The 14,602-nt window shown below is 40.4% G+C and overlaps 1 protein-coding gene across 1 annotated transcript in view; it reads right to left on the bottom strand.

Moving 5' to 3' along the window:
• Window positions 1–786: 786 nt before the first annotated feature.
• NMD3 (NMD3 ribosome export adaptor) overlaps window positions 787–14,602 on the bottom strand; it is a 35,509-nt gene continuing 21,693 nt past the window's right edge. The window contains exons 9-16 of the mRNA XM_020791815.3: window positions 11,027–11,123; window positions 9,037–9,154; window positions 8,614–8,759; window positions 7,371–7,483; window positions 4,950–5,022; window positions 3,631–3,737; window positions 1,722–1,792; window positions 787–1,086 (exon numbers count right to left, since the gene is read on the bottom strand). Of these exons, the coding sequence (XP_020647474.3) occupies window positions 950–1,086; window positions 1,722–1,792; window positions 3,631–3,737; window positions 4,950–5,022; window positions 7,371–7,483; window positions 8,614–8,759; window positions 9,037–9,154; window positions 11,027–11,123 (862 nt within the window). The 3' untranslated portion in view covers window positions 787–949. The remainder of the gene's footprint in view (window positions 1,087–1,721; window positions 1,793–3,630; window positions 3,738–4,949; window positions 5,023–7,370; window positions 7,484–8,613; window positions 8,760–9,036; window positions 9,155–11,026; window positions 11,124–14,602) is intronic.

The raw sequence follows: 14,602 nt of genomic DNA, 5'->3' as shown, positions 1-14,602 counted from the left end.
GTGGAGAGAGAGAGCCGAAGCATAGCTGATTGGCGGGGGTTTGCATGATCGCGGGGGAGCCGTCATCGCAGGCGCAGAGGGTCTTTCTCGGCCAGGGTGGCGGCGGAGGGTGCCTCAGTCTCCCTGCCGAGGCTGGAGCTGCAAGGGGTGGAGAGAGAGCCAAAGCACAGCTGATTGGTGGGGCCTTTGGGATGATTGCGGGGAAGCACAGCTGATTGGCGGTTCCAAAATGGCCGCCCGCTGTGTTGCCTCACTTTAGAGGCACCGCCGCCCCTATGGAGGATATTCGCATAAGGTGAGTTTTTAAGCCCATAGGAACGCATTAAACACATTTTTCTGCGTTTCTATGGGCTTTTAAAAATCGCTTAGCAATGAAATCGCTTACCGATGTTTTTTCCTGCACGGATTAACGTCGCTAAGCGAAGCACCACTGTACTTCCTACATTAGGTATAGCTGATGGGAGTTGCAGGACAGCAACACCGACAGGCTGACTTTTGCTCACAGAGGCTGTTCTAATCTGGGACCCATAGCAGTTCCATCATCTTTGCAAGATAGCAGAGAAAGGTAAGTTCCATCCAGCCTTTTCATATTCGTTGTTTCTTAGCTCCACACAACTGCTAAATGTGTGGCTGGTCCTTTTTCTCTGAAGAGCAGCTTAAAGTATATGAGAAGAATTCCTATAAGTAGCCTTCATCACATACAAATGGTCCAAAGCACTGAATACAGGAACTGGTATTATGGATGCAAATACAACTACTTAAGGTTTTAGAAAATTACAAGCACTCTGAAACTCATAATCCTTTAATTTATTAATCAGTAATTATTCTTTCCATCAGAATTCAAGATTATCTGCCTAACTTTGTGTGATCTATAACAGATTTTAGTCGTGACTGTTTTTCTATAGAGAAGAACAGTCACATTAGCAAGAACTATTAACTTATACAGACATTATGACTCTGTCAACATATCAGCACCCTCTCCTCCAGTAGCATCCTGAGATATCTGAAGATCCTCCAACATTTCAGCAAGGCTAATCTGGGGAATACCATCATCGTCTGTGTCACTTTCCACCGGAATGACTGGATCTAGAATAACAAAAAGCAAAATAAGACCTCCAAAACATGATTTTATCAATAAAAGTGCAGAATCGAATGGAACCCTGTAAAGCTGTGGATTTGCATATTTTTTACAAGGGGGAGATCCTTCTCTTTCCTTGCTCAATCCCTGCAGTACATTAAGTACATTGTCCACTTTCAGGGTTGGTGAACAGCCTGCTCTGTAACTCAAACCAAGCAGTGTACTATTCCAGCACAACTATGTGGTATTTTAGCAGTGCGGCATAGTACCTCAGTGTTCAGGAAGACCAATGATCTATTTAGTCCTGTGATGGCCAATCAGATCCCTATAGAAAGCTCAGAAGCAGGACATGAATGCTACAGTACCATTTTGTTAATCCTTCTCAGCAGCTGGTGTTGAGAAATGTATTACCTCTAGTATTGGGTGGTAATATACAGACATTATGATGAGCAGCCATCTAACCGCAGCTAGCTTCAAAGAGGATAGTGAACAAACACAGGGAAGGAAGGAAATTATTGGCAAACATATATTAACTATCAGATGACATATAGAGGAGAAGAATGGTAGACAACACTGTAAAGATTCCATATTTCTCACATTTACAATACATGAAAAAATCAAGTTTTTAGGTACAAAAACTTACTTTTATAGATGTTGACATTTTTTCTAATTATCTCATCTTCTTCTAGATCCTCTAGGAAATCTTGGTATTGTCTATAAAATTATTATATTATAAAAAAATAGCAATTCAGTTATTACAAATTATGTACATTTTCTGTCACTAATATGCATACAGAAACTAAGAATTTCCGCCCTAAACATTGATCCTACATCAGTTATATAAACATCCAATTCCTACTCCAGAAAATTGAAGTGTGACGGAAAATCTGAGTTAATTCAAAATCAGAATATGGATGAAGACTGAGACAGATGTAATGTAGATGAGTACTGTCTCAAGCGTCACTCTTCCCATCTCATTCTAATTTTCTGATTTAAACTGTTGCCCCTCACTGTGGGAAAGAAAGAAATAGTTGTTTCTTTCCTTCCTTCCAGCACAGAGCTAACAACTGCTTTTATAAGTGTTTTCATGAGTTCCATTACATTGATTTTATTGTATACCATTCAAAAATCTAAGCATAACACAATGAAAGGCATATGGATATATTGCTTAGCACAGTAAGTTGGAGCAGAATAAGCCCATCGAAACTGTGGGGATTTAGTGAGTCAACCCCTCTGTATGTTTCGCTAATTCAAACGGGGTTGACTCTAGCTGCAACTTACTTTAGCACACTAAGTTGCAACTAAAGTAGGGCCATGGAACTACTACAAGTAGTAGTTCCATGGGCCTAATTCGAATGGCACTATAGTGGTGCCTCGCTTGACGAAGATAATCCGTTCCAGCAAAATCACTGTAGAATGAAATCCTCGTCAAGCGAAATGAAAAAGCCCATTGAAATGCATTAAAACCCGGTTCAATGCGTTCCAATGGGCGAAATACCTCAGTGCCCAGTGAAGATCCTCCATAGGGCGGCCATTTTCCGGTGCCTGTCTTGCGAAAAAGCCTTCCTAAACACAGCGGGGAGCCATTTTAAACAGCGGGCACCCATTTTGAAACCCAACAATCAGCTGTTTTCTGATCGTCGTAAAGCAAAAAATTGGTTCCTGTTTTCCGATCATTGTAAAGCAAATTTTCCCTATCTAAACATCGTTTTGCGATCGCAAAAAACATCGTTAAGCGATTTCATCGTCTAACGAGGTAATTGTCAAGCAGGGCACCACTGTACTACAAGTTCCATTGAGTAGTTTCCACTCAATGGAACTTGTAGAGTGAACAAATCTCCACTGATTCATTCACTGGCCCTACTCTAACACAAGGTACTATGCTAAGTAACAGGATTTCAACCTACAACTTCTAAATCTGTGGTATCTAATTCATCTCACTTTATAATAAGGAGTCTGCTGGATTTCTCACAGAGATTTCCAGTTGATCAACTTAAGCTGAGGAAAAACCTCTAAAACCATAAGCTTTACATCAAAGTTCCTTAAAAATGTACCAGGAAGAATATACACAAGAACATTTAGTTTAGAGAATCACAGAAATCATATAAAAGTGAAGTTGGAAGTGGCTTACAAGGCCATCAAGTCCAACCTCCTGCTCAGTGCAGGAATACAAGCAAAGCATATCTGCCAGGTGATCAGCTAAGTTTTTCCTGAATGCCTCCAGTGTTGGAGCACTCACCAACTTCTGGGGTAACTGGTTCCACTGTCGTACTGCTCTAACAGTTAGAATGTAAGCAGTAGACACAGAAGCCCTAAGATGATCCAAATTAAAATGTGACATAGGATCAAGAAGAGTCACACTGTGAAGCCCGTAAGTTTGGACATTTACCAAGGCATGCACTTGGCACCTTCAGATTTATTGTAGTTGTAAGCCTCAGTTTGAGTCTAGAAATCTAACTTGCTTCTCTGCCTGCCACCCTACTTTCCTCACAGAAGTATGAATAAACTGATTTAATGGGAGGCAAGGAAACACAACACGCAAAATTCCATACCTTTCATCTTCTGTATCCATGTCCTCTCTGTCTCTTTCTAATTCTTTCAGTCTCCAGTTCCTGCGGTGCTGACGTTTAGTGCGGTCATAACACTTCTTAATCAGTACCTATTGGGGGAGGGGGACAGTACGAGGTGAGAAACGTCACCAGAAAATTCAAATACTAGGAAGCCAGTGTTTCAATTAAAATAGGTATTGTAAATGCCTCCACTGAAGCAACTACAAAATTGTACACTTTTATAACTAACCACAAGAGGCACTGGAGAAGAGGGAAATGTTCGACACTGTTCCCAGAAACAGAAAAGCACATTTCATACAAAAGGAAGGTGTGTAATAGCTAAAGCTGGCCAGGTTGTTTCGGTACACAAGGCAGAAACTCCCACTACAATGCTGCTCCACTGGAAGTCAAAACACAGCTCCCAAAATCACTGACCGCTGGCCATGATGGGGTGGGGAGACAAAAGGACTTTAAAAGTTCAAAACCCTTGGTTTATGTAATATTATAATTTTCCTATTGTAAAAATAATACAACAAGATAACTTAATTATCACCGCTAGAAAAAGAATTACAGTAGTATTAAGTAACAGTGTATATAAGAACAAGCAAACATAGATATATAAGCCAGGGAAAAGGAGGATTAAAGGGAAGCTCTACAAAACATTTAAATTTTGCACTACTAATTTATATTGAATACCATTCAGTAATCCAAGCCATGTAAGGCTAATTGGGTAAAGCTGGACTATAGCCAAACTAGCTGTGGGATTGTATTAAAAGCAAAAACAAAACAAAAAAACCAAATAAAAAACATTTCCCTATTTCTGACCAGGACCACTACAGCTCTCTCTACAGTACTCTTGAAATAAGGGCGCAAATACTGGAAAACATAGGATGTAGTGAGCCTTCCAAGTCTAGAGGGATGCCACAGTGATTATACAGTCTGCTCTTACATTAAATGCTGTACAGAACACTGAACTGACAGCCCTGCCTTCTCTTATCCTAGACAAGAGTGGGGAGTGCAGAAAATGGGGAGACTTTACAAGATACACGGTTTCTAACTAGTGGGGGATAAAACAAATGATGGTGTGAGATGTTGCTGAGCATGAAGTGTGCAAGAATGTGCATAAGGCTTGTCAGACAATCTGGCCGAAAAGGTAAAAGAAAAGCGAATGTCTAAATCTAACAAAATTCCACAACAGGCATTATGAAACTATTTTCCTATGCCTGTAGCAGCATTAACATAGGATTGAGACTCTTGGTCTATTAAGCTGATTGAACAAGGCCCAAATGATTGTTGAATGGAAACTGATATTTGAACCTTACCACATCAGGAACATTATGAGGGTTTATCTTATTTGCAAATTCATCATTTAGATTGCAGTTGGCCAAGTCAAATCTAAAAGGGAAACGTGGAAAACACAGTCTTAACCATGTAATGACACAAATCTTACTGGTGTTAGTATTTACTAAAAGAACAGCAGAGCAATTGGATGAAAATGTGTAAACATGCATAATTACTGTTCGGTTCCAGAAGTACATTTTGAAAAAAGAAGTTGATACATATAAAATGACAAAATAGCTGCAATCCTAACAAGCGTCTAGCCAAAACTCAAACCTGATCACATTACAAAGAGTAAAAAACCTCTTCTTACCAATGTTTTCACTCCAAGAGATGAAACAAAAACAGAATTTGTAATGTGGCTGAAATCCTTTTGCACAGTTACACACACAATGCAATTTACACAGGTGAATTGAGGTAAGCTGATTTCTTAACTATGGCAACTGAATTTCAAGAGCACTGTTTGCATAACTGCACGAACTGCACCTAACGAATTAACAAATGCTCTGCCTGCCTGTCTGTCAATGAAAGCAAAAGAGTTGAGCAATCACTTCTGAGCTCCAGTATCTTCTAACCCAAGGGGAGATTCTATTTCGGTATCAGGTAACTCCAGTATTATATATAAGGGGAAATTTTATTTTAGTAAAAGGAATGATAAAAACCTCATCTTTGGCCACAGCCTCAATACATGCCCAAATGTAAAATAAGGGAAAACAAGAAGCATGTTCAAGTTGATACTTTAGTTGATACTTTTGTTGATAGCCCTTGTTTAAAGTGAAGTAAGTTTTAATAGTGCTAGATGGATAGGAACACATACAAGAGAGATGGATCATACTTTTAATCCACTGGCCACACTACATTTACACGGAGGAACAACATTAGCAGGAGGCTTTGAACCTGGAATTTCTACAAGGTCAGACAGTGCTAGGGTCATCTGTTCAATATTAACAAACACCTAAGAAGGCAAAGATCTAGATTTCAGACTCCACATCATCACTGCTGAGCAAGTTCGATTTAGATGATGGAAGAATTGATACAGCAATTATTTTAAGAACAATGAATGCTGTGGGATTTCTCCAGAAGTAATTTGATATGCATTCAAAGAAATTCTAAGGAGAGATGTGGCAGCAAAGCTTCTCACATAAAGACCTTGAGAAATACAGGACTTAAAAAAAATTATAAAATATTTAGAGTCAAGGATCAAACAACAGGGGAAAAATTAATTCTCTACCCACCCAAATTCATTTTCAAAGGCAAACACAAAATAGAAGTTGCTAGAAACCAGAGAAATTCAAGCATTGTTTCATATCTGAAGCTTCCCTAGGGGAAAGGAAGGTGAGTACTTCACTAATTAAAACCCTCACAAAGAACAGGATCAGCTGACATTATATAAATTTTGTAAAAATATAGGGAGAACATTGCTCAAGTATAGGCCAGGGTATTTATTAAAATTGTTTCAGAAACAACCTCCTAGGCATGTGTTAAAAGAAGCCTGAATTGTAGCACTACAAAGATCTGGCAAGAAGGTATATCATTTATTTCAGTGACAGCTGGATGCAATTACTGGAGCCAAGAGGACCCCATCTATGCAGGGAAGCAGCGCTGAGCTCATAACTTCTAGTGGGTGGGGAGTGTTTGGGGAATGTTATGTGTGTGCATGTGTCTGGTCTCTGGGTGTCTGTGAATTTCGTTGTATGGTATACTGTGTATATACTTACAATGACAATAAATTATATTATTATTATTATTATTATAATGACTTTTTCCACTTCAACAAGAGGACTTGTTAGAAAGAAAAGGATAGTCAGCTATCACATTCTAAATTAAGAAATCTATTACGAAATATGCCTTAATAAATAAATCCAATGAACTACCACCCTTCACTAAGGTTTAGCTCTGTGAATTCTTTTGTCTTCTACTAATGTTGGCTCTGATGGCCAACATCAAAGAAAGTACTGATCACTGGGCAGTAATCAGTACTTTGCACTGGGCATCCAAGAAGGATCAATAAAGTGACTAGATCATCTTTATAACTAACCTATTTATTACAGCATAAAGCACATCGTGACATTTCGTCTCCAAAATGCCACATGATTCTTTCTTGTTTCTGCTGCAACAGACTGACAGAACTGGCCCTCTGGTGGTGGTGGGGAAGCCAATGTTCTTAACATACTCTTTTCTTTTAGTGTGACATTTCCATCACCTATTCTCACCCATACTGCCACAGTACTTCAGAAAAACTCAGGCCATGTCTGCTCTGCTCTATCTGCAGGCTTTCAGTTTCAGATGACCGCTTTGGGAATACTATTTTCAATCAGCATCAGTGATCAGAGACAGGTTTGAAGTTATTCAGTTCCTGCCAAACTTGCCAATACTGAACTGAGAGTTGGAAAAACACTACAAACCCCAACGCAAGATCTCCAGGATTCAGCAGATGTCCCAAGTGAGTGCGACAGAAATACTGGTGGTCTGTGTTCAGTTCTGATGTCTTCTGAACCCAAGCTTCAGAAAGTGCATGCTTAGAAAACACAAAAGAAAAATATTAAAGAGATTTTTAAATTTTCAGTTCATTTTCCCTTTTGAACTGTCCAATTTTTGTGGTCATTTAGAAACACCAGAGTCATAGATGGGGTGTCACATACATTAATTGTGTGGCTTCTCCAGAGATATAATGAGAACAATATAATGGCTGATATCCAGCAGTGTAAATTATCCTCTGCAGGGCTGATGATGTCAGTAGCCTTGCACAATGCAAATTACGCTGCTAAATTTCATCCTCTGTGCACTGCATGGTGTATTATATGCTGTATTAAACTAGTGGACTTGATTTGGTGATGCTATTATTAATCAAAGCAAATTAAAAATGGAAAAGTAATAAACATTATACATATTCCTTTAATTTACACATCACAAAGCTCAGCTTTGCTTGGCACAGTGTAGCTTAATGCAGAAAACTGTCAACATTTTGACCTTTAATATCACTTTACTGAATAAATACCTTCAGTGACTTGCATATACTACAGTATTTTTATATTATATCATACTAATTTTTCATATTTCTTCATATGTACAAAGAAGGTATTGGAAAAATTTTTACTTATAAGAATTCCCCTTTCAGTAGCAGCAAATGATGGAATAATTTGTTTTTCTACATAAATGTATTCCAATTATAGTTCTAAATGAGAAAAAAAGCAATTTCTATACAGCTTTATTAAAACAAAAAAAAAGCTAAGAGCGATAAATACACTTGATTCAATCCAACAAAGAGATGAATTTTATGTAGATGAGCATGATTTTCTTTGAAAGTACCACTTGAAATGCAGAACTCCCTCTCTGAAAAGTGCTTCTTATACTAAAATGAAAGCAAGGACTTATTTGCATCTTGATATGTGGTTGAAAACACAATTCACTGGCAGAGTACCTGCTCTGAAAGCAAAACATCTCATGTTTAATTGCTGGCTTTTCCATTTAAAAGCATCTCAGGCAGCAGTAGTGAAAGAGATCTGCTTTAATGGACCAATGGGCTCACTTACTCTAATGGTAGCTGTTGTGTTTTCATATGAGATGCCGCACAACAAAACAATTTCAGGATGGCTCTGCTCAAGCTTTTAGAAGAGGCACAAGTAGTAAAATAATAATAATTCTTACTTTGGTGGACTTCATCCCTGCACCAGCATTTTGCTTCCTTTCATGGACTCTGCTGATATCCATTACAATAAATTCTTCCAATTGCTTTGGATGGGACAAGCTGTTAAACGGATGACGCCAGTAAGTGTTTCCATCAATTTCTGCAACTGAAAGAACCAGAGAACTATGGACCTGGGGCAGATGCTACCAACAGAGCACCATTTTTAAAGGAGGAAGTTATACAGCAGTCTATTCATGCTTTACTACACCAAAGCACATCATAAGGGTAACACTTTCAGAGCTGGAATACAGGAACTGCAACAGCAACCTCATTGTTTAATACAATTTACCTTAAGGAATAATCAATGTTGAAGCAGATTTTTTTTTACAGAAACAGCAATGTTACAGCATTTCATTTTAAAGGAAAACACATCCAAAACTTACTTTGCAATGTATTAGGATCAATGATGTGAATAGCACTAGTTATTCGGATGCAAACACAAATCTGGCTCATATTCCCAAGACTCTGAGCCAGTTTTGGGGACAAACATACAACATTGTCCTGCAAAAAGAGAACAAAAGTGAAATATAACATGCTATTGTGAATTCGCATTCTTAATTTTTTTATTAGTAAAACTATCAGAATCCTGAAAAATGATTTGCTGATCAGGATATCACAAGCACGTATCAATTTAGTGACATTCTTAAAGATTCCAAAATTATGCTAACCTATCAAAAAGGTAGTGTTTTAAATTCAATTATGGGAATACTATATCTTTTAACATGCACATTAGTTCCTCTTTTCTGCCATTCATGTAAGTGGATATTAATACGGTGGTGCCTCGACTTATGACCGTTCCCTACTTAAGACCATTTTGAGTTACGACCAGTTCCAGCCGCAAAATTTTGCTTCGACCTGCGGCCGGAGGTTCCAGTTACAAACACAAAAAGGCAGGGAAAAAGGTGGGAAATTCAAATTGCTAACTGTAGGTGGCGACGAGCCTGCTTCTTTGTAGCAAATTTGCCCCAGCAGTTAAGAAAGTGCGTGATCGGAGGCTGCCTGCTAAGGTAAGGTGTTATTTTCTGCTTTTTAAAAACTGTTCTGGGTGGGTTTTGCAGCGTGATTTTGGGCTAGGTGGGGGTATGTTTCAGTGCTGTTGTTTTGTTTTTCGGTGGGTTTTTTGCAGTCCTAGTGCCTTGCTCCATTATTTTTGGCTTGATTTTGTTTTTTGCAGTCCCAGCACCTTCGGGGCTTGCTTTGCTGTTTATTTTTGGTTTTTTTTTTTTAAGCCCCAGCGACGGAGCTTGCTGTGTGCTTTAATTTTGGTTTGCTTCTTCTTAAAGCCCCAACGACGGAGCTTGCTTTGCTGTTTATTTTTTATTTATTTTTTAAGCCCCACCACCTTATTTATTTGCCGGAACGGATTAATCACGTTCCAATGCATTTCAATGGGAAATGGTACATGGACTTATGACCATTTTGTGTTATGTCCATCTTCTGGAACGGACTGTGATCGTAAGTTGAGGCACCACTGTACCCAATACCCACTTATGTAAGTGGAAGTTCCCAATGTCTAGTACAGTGGTGCCTCACTAGACTATGTTAATCCATTCCATTGAAATCATTGTCTTGTGAAAACACAGTCTAGCGAAAAGTGTTTCCCCACTGGAATGCACTGAAACCCGTTTAATGCGTTCCAATGGGGGAAAATAGTCGTTGTCCAGCGAAAATCGCCCATAGGGAAGCCATTTTTCGAAGCGCAGATCAGCTGTTTAAATCGCTGTCTTGCGAAGCATCGGTCCTGAAAACACCCGTTTTGCGAAGATCGCCCATAGGGAAGCCATTTTGCGAAGCCGCCAATCAGCTGTAAAAATAGTCATCTTGCGAAAAAATGGTCTGCAAAGCACGGACCAAATCATTGTCCAGCGAAATCCCCCATAGGAAAAACCGTTTTGCGAATCACTATAGCAATCACAAAAAGTCAACGTCTAGCAAAAAACCCGTTTTGCAGGGTAATCGTCTTCCGAGGTACCAAAGTATAAGGCAATCTCTGGCTTGCACAACTGCAAGGTGGAAATCGTGCAGTGTCACCCTTGCAGAGGCATTATGTTTTGTGAATTCCAACAGTCACTCACCGGTCACAATCTATATCAAAGGTCACTTGCAGATATATTTTTCCTCCTACCAAATAGTTCAACAGAGTATCATACTTAAAAAAATAGGGAAATGGCTGCTTAATATTAGATATAAGAATCCCAAGAAAATTCTGTGTATTTTGGCTTAGTATATTAATATTAAATTCAAGTGGCTGATTACCTATCATTCTGGCTAAAAAACAAAACTGACCCATAATAAGGCAGTGATTTTACACATTGGTGACATGACAGGTATGCAGACATTTGCTCATTAAAAAGAGAGAGTCCCAAAAAGTACCTTGCATATTGGTACAATCTCCACAGAAAAGGTGCTTTTATAATTGTAAGTATTGCTATGAATGTCATGAGAGATCAAACGCTGGGATGATTTGGACCTGAAATGAAAATAGCAAATCCAAATCAGAGAAAGCATAAAGATCACTGGAATCTAGAATGCAATACCAAAGAGCAAGACCCTCCCAGCCTTCACAATAGAACAGCAAAGTTTACAGAAAGTCCTGCCATTTAGAGCCATCTTGCTGCGAGTAAATTTGGAGGCTTTCAAAAAAGGAAACAAACAAATGAAAATAAAATTAAGTGATAATACCATGGCACTTCAGACTGTTTTGAAAATGGATTCCTCTATCTGCCCAACTGACTTTAATTAATCTCTCATATGTCATTTGCTGCATATTCCTCTCTCCTATTACAATAATATACCTGTGACAAACCCAGACCTACTGGGATCTATCACACAGTTACTAAGCTGCCACCAACCATTCCCTATAATAAGTCACACAGACCAGGGATGGATTTTTAAACAACAAAAGAATAAGGTTTATTTTAAATACAAACAGGGTAAATAAAACAATCAGGTGAATAAAATAAAGTAACGTGGCTTATTCTCACACACACAAGCATACAGTTTGGTTCACCTAGAACCTTTAACTTAAAGCACAGACCCTGAACCCATCAGTTCTGGCTAACCAACAGACCCCTGAACCTTTCAGGTTGGTACTCTGACACCCAGTAGTACCCTGTCAGACACACAGACTCCCACAACAGCTTCTTCTTCCCCAGCTGCTGCTTCGTCCCAACCCAGTGTCTCACAGTTTGTCTCAGCATCTAACTCTCACCACACAGGCATCACATATTTATACAGTACAGCCCCTCCTCCTGATGTCCCGCCTTCCACTCCCCATAGGATGGAACTTTCCCTCCAAACCCATGACAGACAGGTAACATCAGTGCTGTTATGTAACACCTCCCCTCTTTATAAGTTGTTTTGTAGGGGGAAAGCTAAGGTGCTTTTCACCAAAAAACAACCTGTATAAAACATACAACAACAGTTATACATACCCTATAATACTTACATATACTTACACTCCAAGTTAAACATAGCAAATAGGCATTTCAAACATTTACCATATGCATTACATCAATTTTACCTTTATTAATACAAACCAATTTAAAACCAGGTACATTTTAACTTTTTGTCTTCATTATATACATATAGTCCATGTTCTTTCGCCGTCTTCAGTCTTCAGGTCTTCTTGATAAGGCGTCAGCAACACAGTTCACTGACCCTCTGACCACCTTCACTTCAAAGTCATAGTCCTGTAAGTTCAAAGCCCACCTCATAAGTTTGCTATTGTGGGTTTTCATTGTCTTTAACCATTGCAATGGTGAATGGTCAGTACACAGAACAAAATGTCTTCCCCAGATGTAAGGCTTGGCCTTCTGGATCGCGTAGACTATGGCCAAACACTCCTTCTCCACGGTTGCCAAATGTCTCTCACCTTTTTGAAGTTTCCTACTCAGGTAGGACACTGGATGCTGGTCACCATTCTCATCCTCTTGGCACAGAACTGCTCCTACCCCGCTGTTAGACGCATCGGTGTAGATGATGAACTCCCGGTCGAAGTCTGGAGCACGCAGGACTGGATAGTTGATTAGCGCCTCCTTCAACCTCTGGAACGCCGCCTCACAGTCGCTGGTCCACGGGATGCGGTCATCAGCCTTCTTCCTCGTCAGATCGGTCAGCGGAGCCGCAATCTCGCTAAACCTCGGGATGAACTTTCTGTAGTAGCCCACCAACCCAAGAAATGATTTGACTTTTTTCTTGGTGTTGGGTCTGGGCCAATCACGAACAGCTTCTATTTTGGCCTCCAGGGGTTTTATCACTCCTCCCCCTACCATGTGACCCAAGTATTTTATTTCTGGGCTACCCAGCTGACACTTGCTGGCCTTTACTGTTAGCCCTGCTGCACTTAACCTCTGCAGCACTAACTCCAGGTGTATCAGGTGATCTTCCCAGGTATTACTGAAGATCCCTATGTCATCAATGTAGGCCACTGTAAAGTCACTGAGCCCTGCCAAGGTCTGGTCCATCAGCCTTTGGAATGTGGCTGGTGCATTTCTGAGACCAAAGCTCAGGACTCGAAATTCATAGAGACCAAAAGGGCTGCAAAAGGCAGTTTTTTCTTGATCCCTGGGATCAATTCTTAATTGCCAATATCCCTTTACCAGGTCCAATGATGAGATGAACCGACAACCCCCTATGGTTTCAATCAGGTTGTCTAGCCTGGGCATTGGGTAGGCATCAGGAGTGGTTACACGGTTTAATTTCCTGTAATCGACACAAAACCTAATGCTCCCATCAGGCTTGTCCACAAGGACTATCGGAGAGGACCCAGGACTAGAAGAGGGGACGATTATGTTCTCCCTCAGCATTTCGTCCAGCTCCTTCCGCACCTTGTCCCTATAGGGTCCCGTTACTCGGTATGGGGATACTGCCTGCGGGGGTGCATCCCCTGTGTGGATCCGATGCATCACTCCCTTCACTATCCCCGGCTTGTTGGAAAACACCTGTTGATATTTACTAAGCAGCATCTTTAGTTCTTGCTGCTGGTCTTGGGTGAGTGCAGGACTGATCTTTACCTCCTCTGGGTTGTATTTTACTTCCCCTCTACCCTCCCAGAAGGGTAATTCAGCTTCCTCACTCTCAGCTGCTTTTATCGCGAATAAAACCCTCTGTTCCCCTCTGTAGTAGGGTTTTAGGGCATTCACATGAACCACCCTCCTTGCTTGGTTCTCCTCCTGCTCTATTAGGTAGTTCAGGTCTGACATCTTGGAAATGACCCTATATGGTCCTGCCCATTTGAGCTGCAGTTTATTCTCTCTGCAGGGCCTAAGCCAAAGCACTTCCTCCCCTGGGTCAAAGTGCCTCTCTCTAGCTTTGTGGTCATACCATGTTTTCTGTCTGACCTTCTGAGCTTGCAGGTTTTCTGCTGCCAGCTCTAGATTTCTCCTTAGGTCATTCATCAAGGTGTCTATGTATGTCACAACGTCTTGTGGGTCATCCTGGGTGATCTGCTCCCAATTTTGTTTGATCAAATCAAGGGGCCCTTTCACCCGTCTCCCAAATAGAAGTTCAAATGGACTAAACCCGGTACTGGCTTGTGGCACTGATTGATAAGCAAACAAAAGGGATTGCAGCTTCTGGTCCCAATTGTTTGGATTCTCTGCCAAGTAAGCCCTAATCATGCGCATTAGAGTCCCATTGAACTTCTCAGTTAACCCATTGCTTTCAGGATGATAAGCAGTGGTTTCCTTGTGCTTAATTCCACAGATCTGCCATAAGCGTTTCATGAGCTTTGATGTGAACGATGCGCCCAAATCTGTGATTATCTCTGAGGCAAATCCCATCCTGGACATATACCCCACCAAAGCATCGGCCACTGTGTTAGTTTCAATGTTAGTCAGGGGTATGGCTTCAGGATACCTTGTGGCATGGTCCACAATTGTTAGGATGAACCTGTTCCCCCTCTTTGTGGCCTTGGGCAAAGGTCCCACAATATCCACCCCTATGCAT

The sequence above is a fragment of the Pogona vitticeps genome, chromosome 3 (assembly GCF_051106095.1).
Source record: "Pogona vitticeps strain Pit_001003342236 chromosome 3, PviZW2.1, whole genome shotgun sequence".
NCBI classification, from domain to species: domain Eukaryota; kingdom Metazoa; phylum Chordata; class Lepidosauria; order Squamata; family Agamidae; genus Pogona; species Pogona vitticeps.
The sequence above is the reverse complement of the archived record's forward strand: the minus strand, read 5'-3'. Positions and strand labels throughout refer to the sequence as shown.